The sequence below is a fragment of the Strigops habroptila genome, chromosome 9 (genome assembly GCF_004027225.2).
Source record: "Strigops habroptila isolate Jane chromosome 9, bStrHab1.2.pri, whole genome shotgun sequence".
NCBI lineage: Eukaryota > Metazoa > Chordata > Aves > Psittaciformes > Psittacidae > Strigops > Strigops habroptila.
Genome location: NC_044285.2, coordinates 21,180,071 through 21,205,741, shown reverse-complemented (window position 1 = coordinate 21,205,741; position 25,671 = coordinate 21,180,071). Strand labels below are relative to the sequence as shown.

Here is a 25,671-nt window from a genome sequence, read left to right as displayed (position 1 = left end):
CCAAAAAGAGCTGGTGAAGAAGGATGGAAAAAGATGGGATGCTTGGATGCGTAGGCTGGATAAAATGCTCCCTGCAAGCAAGGGCTCCACCCAGCAAAGGCAGGGATTTATTTAGTGCTTCCCTCCTGGAAACTAAATTGTTGCTAATTCTTAAGGGTGGAGGGAAAGGCAGCTTTGCACAAACCTGTTTAATAACTCCTCTATTTCCCTGAAGCTATCGTAGATCAGAAGTCACCATTTTCTGTCATTCAGACATTATATATATACACATATATGTATTTTTATATATATACACATATATACACACATATGTATTTTTATATATATACACATATATACACACATATATTTTTTTATATATACACATATACACATATATTTATATATATACACATTTTATATATATGTATTTTTTTACACATATATATACACATACATAAAATAAGCTAGACTTTAGGGTAACAAAATGTTTGCTGAAGATAGTAAATAATGAAAACTAATATGAATATTCACCTCAGCGACCAATCCAGCCAATCTGGGCACTGCAGGAGGACTCTAAAGTGAAACTAGTGAATAATTCAGCATGGGAGAAGCGGATGAACAAGACGCTATTTGATACAGAGCCTGGAACTGTAAAACATCCCCAGTTGAAGAATAAGAGCATTTTGAAAGCGCTGGTGAAAGCATCTGGTGCATGAGCTTTGCTGTGTGACTCCTTTGTGTCCCGGCTGCCGCGGAGGCCTGCACAAATTCTTCCCACATTAGGCATCATCTGCATGATCTCTGTGCTGCTGCCTCCAGAAGCTTTCCATGCTCTGGGGAGGCTAAAACCCCCCCTGGGTGCTGCATTAAACACCTACCCCCACCCCGGCCACATAGAAGAGCTGTAACAACGGTGTTAAAAATGACCAGAAGTGAGCAATGAGCAGAACAACGGCTCTTCCCTCACCCCTTCACATAAATCCAGTTTTCACATATAAAGCCTCTAGAGCCACATGACAACCCAACTTAAAAATCAGAGTACTGGAAACTGAGCATGACAAATTAAATCTATTTTTGTTCAGTCCATTTTAATGAAATTTGGCTAGCTCCCCTTCATACCATTTCATGTAGGGAAAAAGAAGTGAATATATTCAAATATTATCTCCCATTAATACTGATCCCAGTAGGAGTAAGAAAAGAAAAGGGAATATACTCAGAGTTTAGAATTAGAAATCAAGTTGAAACACTTCACGGTCTGCATGAGTTGCCTATAGGAAGTTCCTCCTATTTGCCTATCCAAACCCAAGTGCAACTGTTGGAGTAAAGTCATGCGGTTTGGGTCCCTGATGGAGCATCAAGGCCATAATGGAGTTTTCATCTGAAGCACTGCATGAAGCCTGTAGGAAACAGAATAGAATTGCAGCACATGCAACTCCTCCTCTGGTTACTACATTGAATAATTGAATTTGAGATGCTCAGTCTTGAAACTACAGAGGCAGAGAGCTCAACTCTATGGACATCCTGCTGAGAAAGCAATCTTCTGTAAGGAAAGATGGGCTTCATCAGAAAACAGGGGAAAATACAGAAAAAATATCAGGGAAATCACCTTCTAAAACCAATTGGAACCTTATTGGTAGAAAAATAAGTACAGTATTTAAGTAATATCATTTATCACAAGTAATACATAAATATTTTACAGTGTCTCAGAATCACAAAACTAGAGAGGGGCTTTGGACAAGGGCCTGTAGGGGCAGGACAAGGGGAATGGCTTTAACCTGCCAGAGGGGAGATTGAGATGAGCTCTGAGGCAGAAGCTCTTCCCTGTGAGGGTGCTGAGGCGCTGGCACAGACTTTTCCCAGAGAAGCTGTGGCTGCCCCATCCCTGGCAGTGTTCAAGGCCAGGTTGGACACAGGGGCTTGGAGCAACCTGCTCTAGTGGAAGGTGTCCCTGCCCGTGGCAGGGGGTTGGAGCTGGAGGAGCTTTAAGGACCCTTCAACACAAACCAGTCTGTGGTTCTATGAAAACAAAAAAGGCATATTGCAACCATTCCAAGGAGCACTGCTACAGAAAGGCTCATCTATTAAATCCCAATGTATGTAGAAGAAATCCATAGGACTGACATCAAATAAAGGCTTGGTCTCAGTACACAGCCCAACCTGCTGTGGCTGCTACATGCAACTCCTGGCTGATATTAGCATGTTTAGCTGGTAGTAACAGCTTGCCTTGACAGCCATCCCCACAAGTGCAATTTGGACACAACTCACAGGAATCTCATGCAACAACACACAAAAAAACCCCACAAACAATAGGCTGAGGCTATTCAGAAAAGGTAAATTAGAAAAACAGCAAAGCTGCAGGAAAAAGAAATATCTTAATTCTGCTCCACTTCCGCTCCCACCGTGCGAGCACGACTGTGAAGACATTCCCAGGAACGGGTGGCTCCGTGCAGACACTCAGGCTACCAGAGATGCTTTGCAAGAAGGGAAAGAGATTAAGAGCTCCAGGCAAACTCTTAGTTGCTGCGCTCTATTTCTTAAACTAGAAGTTGTAGCATGAAGAGGTATGTGCTACCTCTTAAAAGAGAAGCCTGAGCTGAACGTCATAGAATGGTTTGGGTTAGAAGGGACTTTAAGACCATCCAGTTCCAACCCACTGCCATGGGCAGGGACACCTCACATTAGAGCAGATTGCTCCAAGCCCCTGGACAACCTGTGCCAGCGTCTCACCACTCCCAAAGTAAAGAATTCATAAGTAAAGAATTACTCCCTTATACCTTATATCTAACCTGAACTTCCCCTGTTTCAGTTTAAACCCATCACCCCTTGTCCTATCACTACAGTCCCTGATGAAGAGTCCCTCTCCAGCATCCTTGTAGCCCCCTTCAGACACTGGCAGCTGCTCTAAGGTCTCCAAACACAGCTTCTCTTCTCCAGGCTGAACAGCCCCAATGTTCTCAGCCTGTCTTTGTATGGGAGGTGCTCCCATAAAGGCAATCATCCTTTATCATTTAATTTTCAATACACAGAGGGGAAAAAAGGCGACTGAAGAAGGTGCCTGGCAAGAACTTCCCAAATGCAAGGAATCAAAAGGTCAGCTCTGCAACGGGTGGCTGTAACACAGCCCTTTCCAACAGCTCTCCTCTGAACATCACTTTTTTAGGACACTTTAGGAAGCGAAGGAAAAGCAGAAGCCTGTACGTTTTATCTTGAAGCCTGCGTGATTTGTGACTATTTGGGGCTGGTGCTGCAGAGCAGGAGAACATCTGGATTACCCTCACTTTCTCCAACAGAGCTGGAAGCAGTGAGCAGCACAACAGCAGCCGTGCAGCTGCCAGGGCAGAGGAATGCAAACTCCTGCTCCAAAAGCGGAAAAACCCCAACAGATATGATTCAGATTCTTTTTGTCTTAAAACCAGCTGCAGATGTTGCAAAAGGAAAGCAAAGAGGCTTCCTGGATCCCTCCCTGTACCCAATCCCAGCACATGCATAGGCCCTGGGAAGAAGCAAGTACACTATTTACCTATTCCTGAAGGAAAATGCAATTCCCAAAACTTCCTCCTACCTTCTCTTTCATGGAGATCTCTCTTCTGCACCTCCGCATATCTAAGCTAGACATAAATGCTCTCTCTGACACTACTTAGGAGAACTAGATTTTAGAGATGTAGAGTAGATCTTAGGCAGAAGCTCTTCCCTGTGAGGGTGCTGAGGCGCTGGCACAGGGTGCCCAGAGAAGCTGGGGCTGCCCCATCCCTGGCAGGGTTCAAGGCCAGGTTGGACACAGGGGCTTGGAGCAACCTGCTCTAGTGGAAGGTGTCCCTGCCCGTGGCAGGGGGTTGGAACTGGATGAGCTTTAAGGCCCTGTTCAAACCCAAACCAGTCTGGGACTCATCTTATGATTGTATGAAGTATGAAGTTGACTCCGGTCCAACAAGACACATTAGAAAACATACCAATATCCAAAAAAGTATGCAAATATTTTGTATAAATAACAGGATTGGAGGTGGAATACAACAGTTTTCAGACTTGTTTTCCAGAATTCATGTGGTCACCTAATTGGGTCACTTTTTCATGTCTTTACCTTCAGTTTGCTACACAATTTTGCTGCTTTTTCAGAGCAAGCCCACCCTGAATGACTTTAATCATTTGCTAACTCCACATTCAATCAGCTCAGCCCATTCTACCTGATGTGAAAACAGAAAACAACCTTGTTGGCTTTGCAAAATGAAGCTGTTGGCTTATCCTTAGCCGAGACATCTAGGAGCGCTAGTCCTTCCTCTGATTCCCCATCCTCTGCTGGTAGCTGAAACTGATGCAAGTCCTCAGACTCATTAATGGCATATGGATACAGAGAGTAGATATCTTTGTCTACAGCTGCCAAAAACCTCTCTCAAAATAGAAAACAAATCTCCCAAACCCCATGAATTTTACTGTCCTTCAGTCAAAGCACCTTTTTGAAGAGCAGAACACCCAGCCATCAGGCCACCTCTTTATTCAAAGAACAACAATGGCACGGCGGCAGCTGATGCTCACGTCACCCACGTGCAGACAGGCTTTAACAAACACAACTCCACAACAAGCAAAACTCCAGTTCTAAGGGAAATCATTTCAAAGAGTTAGGGGGCAAACTCAAGGCAAATTAGTGAATGCTTGTACCCCTCGTCAGAGTTTCGCATCTGTAAAATGACGGGTACAGTTCACCTCATCTCCTTTCACACACAGAAAAAGTCCTCATAAAGTAACTGAATCAGGTACTTGTGGTTAGGAATAAAACATTGACCATTATCCCTCTGATCTCTTCCCCAGCGCAAAGAAGCTGAGTGCATAGAAACTCTAGAAATGCAACACTACTGAAACACTATGTGCAATGGATTCCCTTTTCAAGGCACTCTAAAGAAAGGCTACTAATAACTCAAGAAAGGCTTTTTTCATTTCCGTTTGCAAACTGAAAAGTCACCAGGATATACCAATATTACAAAACACTTGAGCGAAAACAAACCATCTGCCAAAAAAGCCATTTGCTCTAATTTCATTTTGCTTTATTATGGAGCAGGTAGGATTCCATAGGCAGAAACACAACTTCTTTTATTGTTAGTACTGTTGTAACTTCAGTATCAGCATTGAGCAGATAACCCTCAATTCGTGTCATAATTACTCAGGGTTTACTTTTTCACCGTTGAAGGGTTTCCACGCTGCTATCGTTTCATCTTACCTCAAGCACTGGTCCAGCTCCAAGAATAATCTGTTCTACTCCACTGGCAAATCCCTTCTGGCTTAGGGCGGTGAGGTGATGAATGAGAAAGTTGGTGCTCTGTGTCTTTCCTGACCCACTCTCTCCCGAAATCACGATGCACTGGTTCTTCTTCCGCTGAAGCATGGCGTGGTAAGCCACGTCTGCCACAGCGTAAATATGGGGCTCCAGCTTGCCCAGCTGGTGGTTATCGTACATCTTGACATACTTGGGGTTATAGATAGGTAGAAACTTGAATGGATTAATAACTATGAGGATGCTGCCTACATAGGTGTAGATTTTCTCTTGCTTGAAGCGGTTTCTGAGATTCTCCAGGAGCGTTTTCTCGTTCAGGTCTGGCAGGCTGCACAAGTCATCGTAGTCCTTCTGCTGTGGCTGGGGAAGGAAGCCACGTTCCACCATCCTGCGGCGCTCCTCCGTCACCCGCAGCCAGGACTGGAGGCTCCCATAGTGAATGGAGCCGTCCAGGTTCTTCTCCCGCAGGAGGAAGCGATAGTCCTCGCCGCTGATGCGGTTCTCCAGGGCCATGCGAGGCCACAGCATCATGCGCTGGACGGGGCAGTCCGTGGGGTTGAGGATCCATTCCTCCCCCCCAAACTCCTTCACCTCGGCCAGGACGTAGCATTTTGTCTTCTCGAGCTGAAGTTTATTGATGAGAGAATCGATCACCTCAGCGGCTGTGGACGTTTTCCTGGCGGTGATGGGGCAGTAGATAGTCCCCTCCGCAATGCTCCCGGGGTAGATGTGCAGCGTGTACTCGCTCTCCTCAAAGCGTCGTCTTCCTCCAACATCATTTACACTCATATTGGATCCTTTCCCATCAGTACCTGCGCTGCATAGTCAGGACTGTCCTCTATATCTTGTCAGGTCATCATGTTAGCAGAACTAAACAAAAAAAAGCAGAACAAAAATAGGTTACGTTTATCTCAGCAGGGATCCTTGGAAACCAGTTGACATACACCATGAGATGCAATGGAGCAACACAAGTGACAATACCAATTGCCTTAGAGGAAGCAAACAATGATTCCAAACCAAAAGCTGAAAAGAGAACAGGGTTTCACCTTTTCCAGAGATGTCCATATCTGATATTAGATATGAAGTATTCCAGCCAACTCACCCATACAATCTCACTATTTATTTCTCTCATACTGCTTATGAACCACAGAACACAAATCTCCAGCACCAAATCAAATGCACAGCTAATTTCTCAAACATAATCAGTACAAGATGACAACAGCCACCACCAACGCCAACTGAAAGCAATTCCAGGGTTAATGATCCTCAGTTCTCCACCAATTGGTTCTAAGAAACTTCAAACTTCCCTTGAAGATGTTAAGAGTTATTTCAATATAAAGACAAAAGTTAACTATGAAGAAATGCAGAGGACCTTCAAAGCCAGGATCTGGGAATAAAGCGGCAGGAGACATTCAATACTGATAGAAGTTTATGTGATCACATCCTAATGTTAAGTATAACGAGCTTTTCCTTGGGCACTGCTCCACAGGACCAAGACCTCACAACTATGAGTTTCCTGGTAGCACTGACAAAACGCTCAAAAGTGCTCAAAACATGAATTCAAAACCCACTTCAGGTTCAGGGAGCTCCTGAGCTTCAGCTATTCAACGTTAGGAAGCATACGTCAGGAAGCAACGTCAGGTCACCCTGTCCTTGTGCTCCTCCCCAAGTACCCAGATCCAAGACCTTCACTCCAAGCCTCCTCCCTCCTCTTTTACAGCCATGCAAGGATTTGGAGATTAGTTTCATTTGCTACAAGATTTCTCAGGTCCTCAAATGAAAAGCATTGTTTATGTTGCATTGTTTCTCACTCCAGGATTTCATGAAGTGTATTATCCCGAGCCACGTGCTATTCAATGCAAAGAAATTCATGTGTCACAGTGAAATATATCTGACAGGGATTCACAGCACATGGCTTGGTAGCAGCACATATATTATATACTGGGAAGCACTCCAACTGCTTTCCTATAGCTTTACTATAGGCGCAGATGCAACAGGGATGATGTCAGTTAAGTGCTGAGTTGGGCTTTCTTTGTCTAGCTGACTCCAGCATCAGCTTTTCTTCAAGAAGAGGAGCGGGGGGGGGAACCTACCACACTTAAGCTAGATAATTCCCCATTGAGATTTTACTTCAAAGCTTACAACAAGAGGGCTGGTTATTTTTATTCAAGTTATCAGAGTGTATCAAAGCCTTGCTGACTCACGTGAGAACTGCAAACAGGACTTTAAGTTGATTACCTTGAGCAAACCAACCTTCCCTTCTACCCCCTCCCTCCTGTTAAATACATGCAAGCTCAATAAATCCTCTCTAAAGCATCAGGCCACTCCACCACACCTACCCGAAAGCCTTCCTTGCTTCTCTACAGCATGGACTCACTGGAATAACAAACATCTTTGTCTTCGGCATCCAAACAACTTGAATCCAGCAGAACTGTGAGCCAGGCATGAGCCCCATGGAGCGGCTATAAGCCCCAGTTACTCTGGAATCACAGAAGAGCCAAGTTCTCCCCCCCTCCAAAACCACTCAAGCGCCAGAAGCTTCCACTAATGACTAAGAAATGTGGCGAGGTCAGAAAGCAAAGAGGTGTTAATTTGTGCCCTATAAATCACAGGAGGTGTGCCACAGGCTTTGCTTTTAATAACACTAACCATGGCTGGAGTATTATGTTAGGTAAAAGAAACGTTAATGAAGATAATTGCTTGTGGTCTCCCAGAGCCTGGCTCTGCTCAGCCTCAAACAGGCAGTGTATGGAGAGAATCCTGCACTGAAATGGGTGTTATTAGGTCACTACCGTATGTGAGGGAGAAAGGCTCTCCCAATGACAACTGTGCAAGCAGGCTGTTATATTGGCTTTTGTAGGACTTTTAAATTTAACAATATTTGTGTGTTTGGACACAAAAAATTAAAAAGGAACAAGAAAAAAACCAAAAAGTATTTGTGAGTTGCCAAAAAATTAATACTACTTCAATTAAAAGCACTTTGTGTTGCTCTGGGGTTACATTTAAATTAGAACATCTAAAAATGATGCTACATTGAAGTCGTTTATATTGTCTGATGGAAAGAAAAGCTAGTGTCTTCCTGTTGCTGTGCCCAAGTAAGTGGCAGGTTATAAAAGGACCTGGCTTTACCACCAGCCGCTTCACTCACGTACGGGCTTTGGCAAGGCTGAAGGCAGCAGTACCGGATCCCACGGGAGATGGAAATCCAGAGGATACATCAGCCCTCAGAGGTCGGAAATAATTGCAAACTCTGGCCAAAATTCACAGGCTGTGCATGCCTGTGAAAGGAAGAACTGATGACATTTTAAGACAAGATACTTACATCTTAATAGTTTCTAAATGCTTTTCATTTTCTGTGTTCAAATGAAGACTGTTACTCACACTGACCCTGCTCACTGATGTGGCTCGATTTTACCATAATTCTACTTGCAACATAAAAAGCACCATCTCCAAACAAACCTGAGGTTACAAATGAAGCCTTGTGTTGTCCTGCATAACAAAACTAATTCATAGTTCCAAGGAGATCAGAGGCCCTTCTAAAAGTTGCAGTAATGATCCAATTGCCAGAAGGAAAAGCTACTAAAACTATGACAGTCAACTGGGCTTTGTGCATACACTAAACTTGTACAAAATTACTTATTTTTACATTATATGCAATCTTTTACTAGTTGGCCACAGTTTAATATACATAAACAAACATGCTTTTTCAAGTTAAACATATATATCACCACACGTAGTGAGTGCTTTTGAACTGGGGGCTGGTTTTTAGCAAGGGTTATTCTGGAGGATATCAAACAAAGGAGGATGTCCCAGCTACCTGTGGAAAGGTACCAAACAGAAGGGTTAGGTAATGCCATTTCTTATTTTTCCATTCAGAAAGCTCAATCTCAGTATTTTCCTTTTCAGGGACAGCATAAGCAACACGTGGCAAAAGTCCAAAATACATCATCTGCTGGAAGCATCAGTCCCCGTCATAAATAATCTGTGACAGCCAAAGCCTGAAATCACTGACAGAGTTTGCCAAATATCGGATGATTTGGAAGAACTAAAGATAAGTGTCAGCGTGGAGGCTGCTAAAGGGGCAATTCTGGAAGCAAAGTTCACTTGGTTTTATTATAACATCCCATAACGCAAATGAGGGATGGCAAAAATAGCAAAACCTTCTCCCTGTTGCCAATCCTCAGGCAGTTGTAACAGCCTCGGCTGCTCAGGAGAACCTGGATTTCTCCATCCACAGGTACGTCACATCTCATACCATGTGGGGTAGGAATTGCTCAAAGAGATAAACCTAAAAACTCTGATAAAGAATTGGCCAATTCAAACACACTTCACTGCCTAATCTGAACACAGTGGCACAAGGGCTTTCCAAATTTCTCTTCTGCAGCAGCAAACAGCCTCGTGCTGCTGGTATGTGAAATAACACCCCTGCGCCATCAAAACTGATGCCACTGACACATCTGTGACAGCTGAGGCTGTAAGAACTACTAGAAAAGCTCATGTAGGTGCTCAATGTCTCAGTGGTTGCTGCAGTTTTACATGTCAGTCCATTCAATCATTTATATAATCATAGAATCCCAGGCTGGTTTGGACTGAAGGGACCTTAAAAGCTCACCCAGCTCCAACCCCTGCCACGGGCAGGAACACCTTCCACTAGAGCAGGTTGCTCCAAGCCCCTGTGTCCAACCTGGCCTTGAACACTGCCAGGGATGGGGCAGCCACAGCTTCTCTGGGCACCCTGTGCCAGTGCCTCAGCACCCTCACAGGGAAGAATTTCTGCCTTATATCTAACCTGAACTTCCCCTATTTAAGTTTGAACCCATCACCCCTTGTCCTAGCGCTACAGTCCCCGATGAAGAATCCCTCTCCAGCATCCTTGTAGGCCTCCTTCAGATGTCATGCTTAACCCCCTCCTTTTTATCGTCTTCTCACCAGATTTTTCTCTTCCCACTGTTTGCTGATGGGAGCGAAACATCATTATTTCCTCTTCATCATCTGCGTCAGTCTCAAAAGACCTTTAAGATCATCAAGTCCAACCATTATCAGTCCAACCCTTCTGCAATGAGCAGGGACACCTTCAACTATATTTGTAACCAGAACTCAAACCATCTTCTTCAAAAGGGACAATAAGCTTGGATGGGGAAAAGAAACCATCAGCACTCCAAGATTGTCCATATACAGAAAAAAGATCTATTGGATAAATTTCAGAATAGCTTATTTGGATTGAAGCGAGACACCAATGCAGTGAGATGACCTAAATTACAAACAGAAAACAAAAACAGGAGCTGAGACATTCACAGATGCTCAGCAGCAACAGAAGTCCCAGCTGGACCTGGCATAATGGGGTGGTGACACACAACCAAAACATAACCCCTGTAGGCACCAAACCAACCATCATCTCCTGCAACAGCAAGAACAAACATGGCTTGCTGGTTTCTTTCCTCTCCCCCTAAAATTTTCCATTAGGTCCCAACTCTGCAATCCAGAATTCTCCTGCTTGCTAAATCCACTTTATCGTGCTCAGAGTTCAAAGCAAATGTGGGTGAACCTAAGAATCTGTGTCCCTTCAGCTTCTGCAAACCGAATGATTTTGTAGATAAACCTTCTCAATGGCCCCAGTCTAAGTCAGATCCATAAAGTGTTTTTTGGCTGTTATTGTCAAGAGCCATAATAAAAGGAGAAACTCTGCTTGGCCAGTGCTACCCACCATGCCTCTGGTGGGGTGATCCCACGCTGTCATGCCGGTACAGCCAGAGATATCTACTCAGCCTCCAAGCAGGATTCCCAGAACATAAAAGAAGCACCTGTAAATACACAGCTCAAACCATGTAAATCGTTCCCAAAGATATAAAGTTGCCCACACTACGTGTAACCTAAAATAGGTTGCAAGTGTTTTCCAAGTTGTTCCTAAGCTCACCAGCTTCTCCTATTTACCCACGCTTTAAACTCATATCTCTTGCTATTTAAGAGGCCCATGGATACAAAAAGCACCTCAGTAGATGATAATCCCTTCCTGAGCCTGGAACTACTCCAAGTCTTGAGGTTTTGATATTGATCTGATTTGGTCCAACAACCACTCAATGGTTCCTCTCCTTCTGGCAGCTGGAGATGGGTGAGGATGGTGCTGCCTGTTCACCACACTCTCGCTGATGGACCTCATATGGAAATCTGTCAGTTTCAACTTGCAGCTGAGACAAAATGAAAGTGGGAAGAAAAGAAAAACCCAACTAAAACCAAAAAATTACAGGAAAAGCTGTTGCAAAATGAATTACTCCTCGAGGTATTTGGAAACGGTTCTGACAAACAAGGAACTGAATTCGGATATGAATAACAACATGATCACTCACTCTTCCCCTTAAGGTCAAAGCACCTTCTGTGCAGGGGATGAATCAGAGTCCAAGGAATTCATCAGAGCTACACAGTGAATGAAGCTCTTGTCTGCGGGATTCCTGCCCCGCTGGCTGGAGATGCGACCAAAGGCAGGGATGTGGGCAAAAAAACCAGAAATTAGAATCAACCAGGTTGGAAAAGACCTTTAAGATGATCAAGTCCAACTGTGCCCCAGCACTGCCAAGGCCACCACTAACCCATGGCACTGAGGGCCTCGGCTACACGGTGTGGGAACGCTTCCAGGGACAGTGACTCCAGCACTGCCCTGGGCAGCCTGTTCCAATGCCTGAGCACCCTTCGGGAAGAAAGTTTTCCTAAAATAGAACTAAAAGGGACTACAGGGAGCCTGGATGAGGCCTGTGACTGAGGGAACTGAATGGGAGAAGTGATTTCCCCCTCTGCTTCTGTTACGGCACTTCTGCGTGATGCTGGGAGACCCAAAAAATGACGCAAACAAAACCTTGCCCTTGACTTGACTGTTCCTCTTTCTTGTACTCCCGGGTTGAGTCACTGCATCTTGACTTCTGGAAGAACTGCTGTCCTCCTGAAACGCACGTCCCCACACATAAAGGGTGGTGTTAAAGTACGAAAATAATCAGCTTTTTTCATTGTACTCACTGAACAGACAGTGCTTGGAAGTTAATTCTCTCTCTGTCCCAGCATCATGAGAAGCTTTGCTCTGACAAATGAGAATCAGCAATGAAGCCCATGTCCTCCAGCTGCTCCCTTGGCTTTCTTGTGCCACAAACCACACAGTAATAGTATAGAAAAATAAAATCAAAAAACTCAAAGGAAATTGCAAAGGAAAAGGTGGCATCGTTTAACTTACACTTGCTGCTCCCATATCCCCCATGTGGCAAAGGACGACTATAACCAGACAGAGTAACAAGAAGGCAGGAGTGCTTGGTATATCCCAAGTTTAGAGATTTCCAATGGGATGAATCACATGAAATTATAGGTTGTTTTGCCTCTTCTAATGACTAATTAAGTAGTCACTGGCCAGAGGCACAACAGCCCTGTTCCAAATGCAAAGATGAATTTGTCATTTACAAATGTGGCCCAACCATTGTCATCTGACAGAGCATCCCTCCCCAGTACTGAAATCCTGCTCATGTGAGCAGCCAAAATGTCCCATTTTCCACATTTGCTGGTTGGATTTGCTCCTTATAGGCGTCCATAGAGCAGTTCAGTCTCTGAAAACCCAACTGGAAACAAGCTGATATCCCAAAAGCATAGATGAAGGTCAGATACCACATTCCTACAAGCCCAGAGAAGAGGCAGCTAGCAGGGAGAGAGCAGTATAAGCCATAAATGGACACAAGATTTTACTATCTCACAAAGCACATGTCCAGCTATTTATATGTTTGTTTGCAGCCAAACATTTCATGTATAGAGCCTGAAAAAAGAACAGTGTGTACCATAAAAATCCTCCCGAACCTGTTAAAAATGAAGTATATGGAATGTTAGAGCAGAGAATCTCTGCCAAGGACTACAGAGGTTCACACTGAGGAACATCTTGCCAGCCCCAAAATGGATGCACAAAATACCTTTTCTGGAGCCCAAGAATTCCACCAGTCTTAAGGAGAAGATGCTTCTATCCCAGACAAGCTCAAGAGCTTCAGAGAACAAAACCTGGGGAGATAAAGGCATCCTTCCCCTTCTAACCCAGCCTGCAGGCACCGGTGGAGGAGAAACCTGACCACTGCTGTGCTGGAAAGGATGCGGCGCAGCTCTCCAGTAGCACTTCGAGCTGCAACAAACATCACACCTGAAACAATAACTGAGCTAAAAGATCCTTTCTGGAGTTGGTATTACACAAACACATTGCACTGGCGCCTAAATGCCACCATGCTGCTGCAGTAGAAAAGTTCACAGGATCACAGCCTGGTTTGGGTTGGAAGGGACCTTAAAGCTCATCTAGTTCCAACCCCCGCCACGGGCAGGGACACCTTCCACTAGAGCAGGTTGCTCCAAGCCCCTGTGTCCAACCTGGCCTTGAACACTGCCAGGGATGGGGCAGCCACAGCTTCTCTGGGAAAAGTCTGTGCCAGCGCCTCAGCACCCTCACAGGGAAGAGCTTCTGCCTCAGAGCTCATCTCAATCTCCCCTCTGGCAGCTTAAAGCCATTCCCCTTGGCCTGTCCCTCCATCCCTTGTCCAAAGCCCCTCTCCAGGTTTGCTGGAGCCCCTTTAGGCACTGGAGCTGCTCTAAGGTGTCCCCTTCAGGAGCCTTCTCTTCTCCAGGCTGCCCCAGCCCAGCTCTCTCAGCCTGGCTCCAGAGCAGAGCTGCTCCAGCCCTCGCAGCAGCTCTGTGGCCTCTGAACTCAACCCAACGGATCCATGTCTCTCTTGTGCTGGGGGCTCATGAAGATAAGAGAAATAAATGGCAGCTTATTAAAAACAATTTACATTTTTATATGTTCTAATCAAGAAGTAATTTCTCACATGGCAATTTCATCACAATGTATGTTGAATATTGATATATCGATATATATTGACATATCAGTATACCATTTACATACGTCAATATATACTGATACACTGATCAATTGATATATTGATACATATCAATATATATTGATATATCAGTGTATTGATCCTTCTGAAAGGATCTTTCCAACCCAAACCATTCTATGATTCTATGATCTTGTTGACTCAGACAACCACGTTGCCCAGCAGAGACTCAGCATTGTCACTCCCTGCTCCAACCCACTTCTAGCACGAGCCGAGACAACCCAACACTTCTTAGCCTTGCTGGGGCCCACATATGCAGCAAAATAAACATGAAGCCGCTTTGGAAGTGACAATTCCTGTGCTGTATTTCCCTAAAAAGTAAAAATTAGAGACAATGTACATAACTGAATGGCACCGCATTAGTTTTGAATACTGGGTCAAATAATACCTCAATAATTTCAGATGTTTTCCTGTAGTCTTAAAAGCACTGAAGTTGTCTGAAGTTAATACGGTTTAGGCACAAAGTCATAATTAAATGTCCTAGTGCTGAGGAAGATGCAATAATGCTGTTACTAATGTTATTTTCTTCATTTTCTGGAGGATTATGGCTGGCACCAATAGCAAGAAAGGGATGATGTTAAAGCCTTCTCACAGAAAACTCTTTTTGGCAAACAATCTGCTTCAAATTAAATTTTCCTCTGTTCCAAATGCAATATTATTGCATTTCACAAAAATTATTACCTGCCTGCTCCCGGTGACCCAGCAACACAAACCCTGAGCTTTCCCTGCTGCCAAAAAGATGTTTCCCACTTTCCTACTGATAGGATATATACTCCTCAGGATTAAAATGAATGATACAAAGCAGGTCAGGAGCCAAATCCTATTTTGGAACATTTTAGGTAAAGCATACCCTTTAATGAAGGAGAGTTTAAACAGCCAATTCCCCAGTTCTCCTGCTCTGCCCATGTTCTTTGAGTGACACCACGATTCAGCTTTTCTCAAGCATCTACATAGGAATAAAGCTCTTTTTGGAAGTCCATATTCTTCCAGTACCATGTGCACCTCCCCCTGCAGCTGCTGGCATCTGCCAGCCGGGATTTCTTCTGCTATAACTCTTACTCCTAAACACAAATCCCCCCCCGGCTCCCACACAAGCCCATCCTTGTTCTTGTTGTCAGTTGAGGTGCCCCTCAGCTGATTGCAGGACGTATGTGAGCTCTGTCCTCCCTCCGCTGCTTCTGCTTCCACCTCCTTCCCGTTTCCATCTGCATATGAAATCATTTCCCCACAGAGCATCAGCTTTGCTGCAACAAATGAAAGTCAGCCCCCACCAGCAATGACTGCAGCCTTGTCAGGAGAGCAGCAGCTGCTCCTGACTAGATTCAAGTTCATGGTTAAAGAATAGATGATGCCACATTACCCGCCTCCTCTCAAAGGTCAGCATCCAAACCAGCTTAGTGCATCACTTCACCTATATATATATGTTTTAGAACTTTGTCCAGATCATACAAGTAGCTTCTACTCCTGAGCACTTAAAAATCCTACAAAAATTAGTGTTCCTTTCCAGTGCAGAACTATGAAAAACTTGTAACACCAACCTGAAAGCACCTTCCTGCCCCCCGGTCCGTGCAGGTACCCGATCCCGTTATCCACAGACTGGTAGCAACCTGTATGCTCTCTATATAGCCCAGCTGGCATAAAGAAGAGATTTTAAGCATTCAGTGATGTGCAATCAAGGATCAAAGGGAAAATAATATTGAAACTGTACTGCCAGATCTGCTTGGTTACCTTACAAAGCAAAAAAACCCCAAAAAATCAAAACAAAACCACCCAAACAGGGTGATTCATATTTTAAATGTGAGTTCCAGCCACTAGGTTATGGGAAAAAAAAAACCCAAACCAAAAAAACCCCAGTCTTTTTCCTCTAAAAGACATATTTATAAAAAATATTCATCCCACAGATTAAGATCATTTACAAGCAAGGGCACAAATAGGATGTTGCAGTTAAACTAACCACAAAACAATCTATTCCGTCTCAAAATGATGCTGTCAGGTAGGTGTCACAACACAAGGGTGGCTTTTAAACTCAAACGAGAGTGTTTTGAATGCAGCAGGACCTGAAACCAAAAACAAAAGCCTTCTTCCAAGCCAAGTAGTACTGAAAAATCCCTTGAATAATAGATGACAGCTTCACTAAAAATAGTTACTGCCAGCACCCAAAAACATCAGCTTTGGAGTGCTTTGAAAACATTAGCATTGAAAAAGGAAGGAAAAAAGGGGATCTATCCAAGCGTTTAATAATGCATGGCAAAATATTTCAAGACTGATAGTTCACTAAATAATGTTGATATTCTAAAACCGAAGGGACAGCTTGTGTGAAATACCACCTACACCATATAGCTTTATATATGTTAGATATTCCACCACTGTGTGCACAGCCAGGACTTCCAGCACGAATCTCCGTACTGCATCTCATCTTCCTGTCCCCTTCTCCCAAACAGGGGCAAAGTTTCCTATGCAAATATTCCTTTTTTTTCCCCAAATTTTTCTCTTGTTTCTGAATTCTGTAGCTGCATCAACAGCTTCTTGAATTGTTCATGAGGTCCCTGAAAGAAGCTGTGAATTCATGGGAAGGACTAAGGAAACTAAATGCTATCCTGGCATCACTCATGACCTTTTTAATAGGGAATGCAAGAACTGGATGACTATGGGACAAGATTATTTGGGGAATTAAAGATCCTTTTAATATACAGAGGCACATTATGGCAACATGGAGAAAGTTTCCACCTCCACTGCTTGTCCAGGAGCAAACATCCAGGAGGAAGTCAAGCTGCACTGTGTACAATGGATGTGAGACACCAGTTAGGTTGCCAGCCTCTGCAAGGTGGGAGGTCCTGTCACCAAAGCCCACTTTTTATGTGCTCGGTCCAAACGAGCATTGGAATATCCTGGAAAAGACCAGTTGATTTAAAAGAATAGCAGAAAAGGAGAAACTCCAACGTGTGCACAGTGTTTGTTTTCCCAGACAAAGTACTGTGGACGGATGGGCAGTGCTGGATCAGTGCAAGCATCCAAACACAACACGTATGAAAGACAAATGCTTGACCAAGCATGGACTGACCTTTTAATGAGAGCTACAGCCCTGGCTGAGCCAAATACAGCTCCTAAATTCAGGTTATTCCGAATAGTCACCTTCTTCTAAATTCAGGTTACCAAGTATTGCTTTTCCTGACAGAGCAGATCTGCTGACTGAAGTCTGCAGAAGTTCAGTGATGGTCAGGGACCAGCAGCAGGGAATCGATGCATCCATTAGGGATGTCATAATTCACCTTTAGAAATGAAATGAGGATCCAGGATCTACAGCAGATGCAGTGACACAGCACACTGCCACAATGAACATGTATTTAGGGTGCCTCTGATATCCTCCGGGTAATTTAAAGCTGGTTTTGGGGGGGTTCATACACCTTTTGCTAATTGTGCATCACTGATAAGGATTAGGAAGAATCCTGATTTCCATGCCCACCAAGCAGGTAACTCCATACAGCCACCCAACATGAAGCACGACAAGCAGAACCTACAGACAAGGATTAAGATGACACCAGGGGACAAAGACATACATGGGCTTTGCATTTCATTTGAATCTTCCTAGCTTTGGGCAAAAACTACACCACCACTGCAGCTCAGACCACAGCTTCATCCTGATCACCTTCTACAACAAAGTAACCTGCTTGGGTGATGTGGGGTGTGCAGTGGTCATCGTCTACCTGGATTTCTCCAAGGCTTTAAAGATGGTTTCCCACAGACTCTTCCTAGAGAAGCTGAAGCATTACAGACTAGACAAGTGGTGTGTGCAGTGGTGGGGGAGCTGGCTGTCACCAGTGGGGTCCCCCAGGGATCAATACTGGGCCGAACACTGTTTGATGTCTTCCTAAATGATCTGGAAGGTGGTATCAAGAGTGCCCTGACCAAGTTTGCCAATGAAACCAAACCGAGTGGGGAAGTGGCCACTTTGGCAGGGAGAGCCACCCTGCAGGATCACCTGGATAGGCTGGAAGCATGGGCTAATGTTATGGAGTTCAACCAGGACAAGTGGAAGGTCTTGTGCCTGGCAGAACACAATCCAGGAGCGTAGCACAGGCTGGGATCTACTCGGCTGGAGAGCAGCTCTGGGAAAAGGGACCTGTGTGTCCTGGTGGACACAAGCTCACCAGGACTGGGCAGCCATGCAAGGAAAGGCTGAGAGCTGGGTTTGTTCAGCCTGGAGAAGAGAAGGCTCAGGGGAGACCTTATCACCACATTCCAGTATTTAAGGGTGGCTACAAAGAAGACGGAGACTCCCTTTTTACAAGGAGTCCCATGAAAAAGACCAGGGGTGATGGGTACAAGCTACTCCTGGGGAGATTCCAACTGGACACAAGAGGAAAATTTTTCACAATGAGAACAACCAGTCACTGGAATAATCTTCCCAGGGAAGTGGAGGACTCCCCAACACTGGACACTTTAAAGGTTCAGCTGGACAGGGTGCTGGGACATCTAGTCTAGGTCATGCTTTGCCTAGAATGGTTGGACCAAATGATCCTTGAGGTCCCTCCCAACCTGGTATTCCATGGTTCTATGATCCTTGCACTCGGGTAACAGCTTCTACCTTAACCAGTCAAGCTGGAGCTCAACACAAAATGGGGCAGAGGAACGTAGCTGTTGAGTAAATAAAGCTCAAAAGCACATTCTGGAACTGTTCTGGTTTTAAATCATTCTATTAGTCCAGTAAGGTCAGAATTGAGCTGAGCAAGGCAACAGTCTGAATGTCAATGTATTCTCTGATAAAAACCCATCTGGAGGTTGAAAATCTGGTTTCTTTGGAGATCAAGCAGCAAAAATAGGAATATTCACAAGACTGACAGTGATTTCAATGCTTCAGTGGGCACAAGTTAAAACTGAGCATATTCAGTTCAAACTTGCACAATGTATTTGCTTTTCTCTTCTGTTCAGTGTCTTGTACTTCCATGTGTCCTCCTTTGTCTTTAGAAGGATGATTTTCCCATCCTGAATAAGAAGAGGGGGTTGGAGTAAGTCCAGAAGAGGCTACAAGGATGATCAGGGGCTGGAGCACCTCCTGTATGAAGACAGGCTGAGAAAGCTGGGGCTGTTCAGCCTGGAGAAGAGAAGCTGCATGGAGACCTCAGACCAGCTTCCAGTGTCTGAAGGGGGCTACAAGGATGCTGGAGAGGGACTCTTCATCAGGGACTGTAGTGATAGGACAAGGGGTGGTGGGTTTAAACTGAAACAGGGGAAGTTCAGGTTAGATCTAATGCAGAAGCTCTTCCCTGTGAGGGTGCTGAGGCGCTGGCACAGACTTTTCCCAGAGAAGCTGTGGCTGCCCCATCCCTGGCAGTGTTCAAGGCCAGGTTGGACACAGGGGCTTGGAGCAACCTGCTCTAGTGGAAGGTGTCCCTGCCTGTGGCAGGGGTTGGAACTGGGCGAGCTTTAAGGTCCCTTCAACACAAACCAGTCTGCGATTCTATGATTAACAAATGAAAAACCAATGGTCCTTGGGCACACGGCTCAGGCTGTCTGTGCTGACAGAGGCCAAACAGCCTCAGCTGCTTTAAGAAATTAGATGACAGCCTGCAGCAGCAAAGTATTAAACATCTCAAAGTTATTCCACATCTCAAGTAGAAACATCATGGAGAGAAAGAAACTCTTTTAAGCCAGAAGCAAAACTGCTTCTTTGACATGTGTCCGTGCATTTACCACAGGCAGCTCTCAAAGCAGCTCCAGGGACAGCGTTTCCCTTACTGCAGCAGTGGCTACTCACTCTTACCTCAATAGAGTGCCACACAGGCTGAGAAAAAGCTCTCTTCTACCTCATATATTCAGGGTTTTTTTAAACCTTCTATAAATCTAAAGCCTTCCCTGGGATATTTGGGGTTTGAACATTTAAAAGGTGATTCTTCAGGGACTATTAGCTTCAGTTGCGGAGTTATTCTCAGAGAAAGTCATCAGGGCCTCTCCCCTTTTGCTTCCCACCACGTGCTGATCTGTCTCTCCCAATATTTCTCTTCCACGTTCAAGGGGAAGCAGAGGGGCCTCTCCCCACTAAACACACAGTGACCTCCATATCTCCATATGGAAAACCATCAATTCCACCTGACACAGGCGATGGAATGCAGACATCCCTCCAGAAACTGCAGTACCTGCGGGGTTTAAGCCTTTTCCCTTGTAAAGAGTATTAGCAGTATGGTTTAGATACTGGCTTTGCTCATATAAAGATGCCAACAGTAACACAAAAAGACAATTCTGTATTTATTAAATCTGCAGTAAAAAACTGATTCTAAGCGTGATCCTTAAGTTTCTTGAAGCTTTTTTTTTTTTTTTTTTTAATTATTCTGTGATTTAAATTAGGGAGCAGCCAAACAGCTTCCATGAGCTTGAAACCACTTCTAGACCTCGGTTTCGATCTCCAAATGTCCCAGGAGAAGAGCTTGTTACAGCAAGCAAGGTCCTCACAACATTCCCCTGTTTCTGTAGGGGACTTTTCATTTGCTCTGACCCTCATAAACTATTTATTTCCATAAGCAGACCACAGTTTCCAAAATGCTGCCCCAAGTCTTAATATACTCTCAGGTGTATTGGACATTAGAGTGTAGTAATGACAAACATGAGCACACATCTGGCTTTACTAAGACCATGAGTCCACCCAAACCCGTGCAAGGACCAGTGGGCATCTCTCCATCCCAGCACACCTCCCCAGCCTCACTCCCTGGAGCAGCCCCAGAGCAGGACCTGTATTGAGGGCAGAGCCAAGCACCAGCCTGGTGTCCCCGCCCTTGGAAGGGGACAGGACAGAGCTGAGGTCAGCTGTGTGTTATCTGAAATGCAACACTGGTTATAGCGAACAGGCTCAGATAACACAGCTGCTTTCATTGCTAGCTTCTTTTTACAGGAAGGACAACCGAGATGGAACTCCACGACACCCAGATCTAAATGGCTTTCCACAGGCACATCATCACCTAGAAAATACATGGCATTTTCTCTGATACTAGAATGTGATTGACGAGAATCAAACATGGATCATAAAAGAGAAACTGCACTTTTTGCAACTTCAGATGATGATGTAAGATCACAAACCTCTCCCTAAATCAATACAAAACCACCTTCCAAGACCCTACCTAAAGAACACTACTTATTTTCTCAAGTTATTACATTTTTATTCATATTCAGCAACATTGCAAATATTTCAGCTGAAATATTCTCAGTCTTGTGCATGCATCTTGTCTATCTTTCTCATACTCGAAGGATTTATTTCCAAATGCTCGTCCTCCCAAGTAAATCAGCATAGCTCTAAGCTTCAGGAGAATCGTTTTATTTCCAGCAGGAGTTAGGTGAGGGGAAGTAAAGCATTTTAACCCAAGGTTTTCAGACTACAATGAATTATTCCACTGGCACAAGGCCAGCACAGCTCTCCACATCAGGAAAAAGAGGTCAGGTAAATCCAATAACAACTATTTAAAAAGACAAGTCAACAAAATGAGCTCCATTCTCTTGCTGAAGGCAGAGCAAGGTCATTGGAAGGGGAGAGGGTGGGAAATGAAGAGGGATCAGCAATAAAATAATTGTAAAAATCAGAAGATTTAACCTATTGGGTTTTGCAATTATTTGCACTCCATTTCACCAGCAGAATTAGAAGCATTAGGACAGAACAGGCAGCTGCCCAGGGCCATAACATACCACAAGCCCCACTCTCTGCCATGGCCCTGCAGCAACAACAGCTCCGTCCTGCAGCAGATGCTCCCTCTCAGCTCTCATCAGGCACACGATGACATGACGCTTGTATGACACACTGAGAGCTCCCAAGGTGAGCTGCCAGCAGGAGCACAGTGAGGAGGAGGTGTGGGCATGGCACTCCTGCAGATTTCAATGAAACACTATGGAAAAATTAAAAATGCACTAAAAAGGAAAGTATGAGACACATCCGTGTCCTAGGTCACCCGTGTGCTGGGCTGCACCCCCAGAATGTGACCAGCAGGTCAGGGAGGTGATCCTGCCCTTCTGCTCTTGTGAGACCCCACTTGAAGCACTGTGTGCAGTTCTGGTGTTCCCAACATAAGGACATGGAGCTGCTGGAGCAAGTCCAGAGGAGGCCACGAGGGTGATCAGGGGCTGGAGCACTTCCTGTATGCAGACAGGCTGAGAACATTGGGGCTGTTCAGCCTGGAGAAGAGAATCTGTGTGGAGACCTCAGGGCAGCTTCCAGTGTCTGAAGGGGGCTACAAGGATGCTGGAGAGGGACCTTCATCAGGGACTGTAGCGATAGCACAAGAGGTGATGGGTTCAAACTGAAACAGGGGAAGTTCAGGTTAGATCTAATGCAGAAGCTCTTCCCTGTGAGGGTGCTGAGGCGCTGGCACAGACTTTTCCCAGAGAAGCTGTGGCTGCCCCATCCCTGGCAGTGTTCAAGGCCAGGTTGGACACAGGGGCTTGGAGCAACCTGCTCTAGTGGAAGGTGTCCCTGCCCGTGGCAGGGGGTTGGAACTGGATGAGCTTAAGGTCCCTTCCAACTCAAACCATTCAATGATTCTTTATCGATCTCGCACAGAAAGGACTCGTCTCAGTTGATCGAATGAATGTCAGGTTCTTGCTAATCAAGGTGTTCAGAGAGGAATGAAATAGATCTTATTTCTTTACCATCGCTGACATTTACTGTCTGTATTTTTGTTGAGAGATAAGATGGTACGGAAATTTCTTTCTGTTCAGAACAGCCCCATCTTCAAATCTCTCCCTATAAACTGCTGTCCCTTATACACCAAGTCTGCCTATATTGCATGCACAGGAATCACAGACCATGATTTGGATCAGAAACCAGATATTTAGCTGACTTTTCAGGATAGAAGGCTTGTTTCCTACCTTATCCCATCTTTGCATCCTCAGCCCAAAAATCACTTTCTACAGAAAAATGCAATTTAACCCCTTTAGGAAGATTACACTTATTTCTGCCTCTGCTGCAGGCACAAAGCCATCTAAAGTTTCCCCAAATATTTAAGGGCATCGATGTTTTTTAAGCTCTTTGGGGTCTGACAAGACACACTGGAACCCATTTGTTGTATTTTGGTGTCCTCATTGACTTTACACTTGACCCTCATGGATTTTCTGTGTTCCTTGAGCCTTTCCAATCAACTTCTCTGATTTTATCATCTAACCCCTTCACATCCCTCCTTGGATGTCTCCCTTATCACCTTTATCCCTGTATCCTTTAGATGCCAGCCACAGTCCCAAAATTGACTGGGTAGAGGTTTCAGCTTCAATAACTTAAATTATTCCATCAAATCCCTTACTGTGAAGTGGCTCCAAGTGTTTACACACCAACCTCTTTTTAATCGCTTTTTCATTTCAATGTATTTTCTAACACAAACTCTTAGCAGCTCTGTTTTCACAGCATTGAGACTTCTCTACTAAGACCATAAATTCACAATTCAGATTAAAGGACATTAATTTCTACAAAAGTGGCAAAAAAAATCCATTATGGGAAAATGAACATTCTCTCTGCACTAGTTCATCAAGTTAAAACCTAACTGAGCAAACACCAACTTGTCTAAGCAATAAAAAACCCAAACAACAACATGCTGGCATTGTGGTTAGAATTTTATCAGGCTCCATTCGTTTTAATTAAAAAAAAACAAACTCTAAAGACATGTGCACAAGGAAGAGGACATTTCCCAGCCTTAGTTACCCAATAACCCAACTACATATTTTTTCCTCCAAACTTTAGTCACATCTTTAGCTTAAGGACAACCTGCTCACCTCTAACATGAACCAACTACTGTATTTGTTTAAAGAAAGAAAGTTTCAACACAGTTAGTACCACCCAGATGCTGTTCCATTTGCTGACTTCAGTACATTGCTCTGGTGATTTAGGCAACAGTGAAGCCTCGGCAGCAGTTCCCAATTGCAGATGAGTTTGTTCTTCCAGCACTCATCACCATTTGTTAAATGAGGGGGAATTGTATCCTTCCCAAGAAAGACTGTGCTTTCTCTGAGTACATCATTCAAATTTATAATTTACATTTACAGTTAGCTATGGTGATTTAAGCAGGAAAGATCCTGCTTTGCCTCAATCCTTTAAATTCCCTGCAATACTTACAGCTACCGCATGAACTCTTGTCATTCCCAATAATTAATGTTACAGAAATAACAGCTGGGAAGTTGTTCTTCAAGGAAACTTCCCACTAGCAGGCTCAAGGGTTAAATAAGTCTAATACTTCCAGAGTGACTGCAGAGCTCCCTGTCCTCACATCCATGGTGTCATCCTTCCGGGCTCCTCTAAAAGGCAACAGGAGATGGCACTTTCAGAAAACACAAGTCATCTCAGAGCTTCTCTGAGAACACGTAGGCTGCCTCTGCTACCTGAAAACCAGACTGCATATCGGCATCATATGGAAAAGTAAAATGTATAAGCATAATTATCCCCCACAATGCATGAAATAACATGTGGTAGGGAAATGAAATTGCCTTAAACCTATTAACTTGGCGATGGGATGAGAGCAACAGAAGGATGCATGAAAGAAATGTTTAGAAATATATTCAGTGTAGGATCACACAAGTAAAGCACATCCATCACCCGGGTAGTGCAGTGACACTAGGAAATGAGCTAAGTAAATCCAACATTGAAAGTTCATTTTCTGAAGTGCATCTGTTTGGCTCCTCTCCCTGTGAACCTCATCATCTAGCCACACTGGTTTTCATCTCTGATGCAAGAACATACATCAAAAGGGCGTCTTCAACAAGCAGCCATGGAAAGCATGCTTCTCATTTGGATTTATAATGAAATAATCTGGATCACAGCAGGTCCTTGCCACAGCTCTCCATATGAGCATGCAATGAATGACATCTCCTTTCAGTTTGACCCTTACTAGTTTATCAGGTTTTGGGTTTTTGGGGGTTAAAGACTACCAGTCATCATAGTTTGGGTTGGAAGGGACCTTAGAGATCATCTAGTACTGCCCCTCCTGTCACAGGCATGGACACCCTACAGTGGACCAGGTTGGACCTGATCCATTAGACCACCCTCCACTAGACCAGTCTTCACTAGGGAAAGTTAAACCAGCTGGTTTTTCACTGAAGCAGGTGAGCAGCACTGCATGAAGCCAACTAAATCGAAGGAGACAGCACGTTCCTACAAAGGAGTGATGTCCTCCACCACACTCCTTCCCTGGGATCATCTGGACATTGCTTTCTGCAACTGGAAATAAGGAAAGCCAAAACTGAGGTGGGTTTACCATGGAGCCAGTCAACCGACAACATTCCTAGGGATGGCAAGTGATTTTTACACTTCATGTGCCAACAGTACAGGCAATTGGGCAAAACTCTGGCTGAACACGTCCACAGAGGGACTCTGACTTTGGATCAGAAAGGGGTTGACTCCCTTCAAATGAGTCCAGTGGAGGCCCGTCACACAAACCACCAGCAATCCAGTTAGGCTGAGAGGCCTACAAAGTAACTGATACAGAGATTTGGGGAAATTCCCAAAGGAAAACATGCAGCAGCATCTGTCTTCTCCGTGCCTAAGGACTCTGGTCATCCGTGGAGTTT

At 44.5% G+C, this 25,671-nt stretch overlaps 1 protein-coding gene across 12 annotated transcripts in view; it reads right to left on the bottom strand.

Annotated features, from left to right (window-relative positions):
* The window catches only part of MYO9A (myosin IXA), a 189,824-nt gene that overhangs the window by 148,377 nt on the left and 15,776 nt on the right, over positions 1 to 25,671 (bottom strand). For all 12 annotated transcript variants that reach the window (XM_030496909.1, XM_030496904.1, XM_030496907.1 and 9 more), the window contains exon 2: positions 5,192 to 6,115. In XM_030496909.1, the coding sequence (XP_030352769.1) occupies positions 5,192 to 6,034 (843 nt within the window). In that variant the 5' untranslated portion in view covers positions 6,035 to 6,115. The remainder of the gene's footprint in view (positions 1 to 5,191; positions 6,116 to 25,671) is intronic.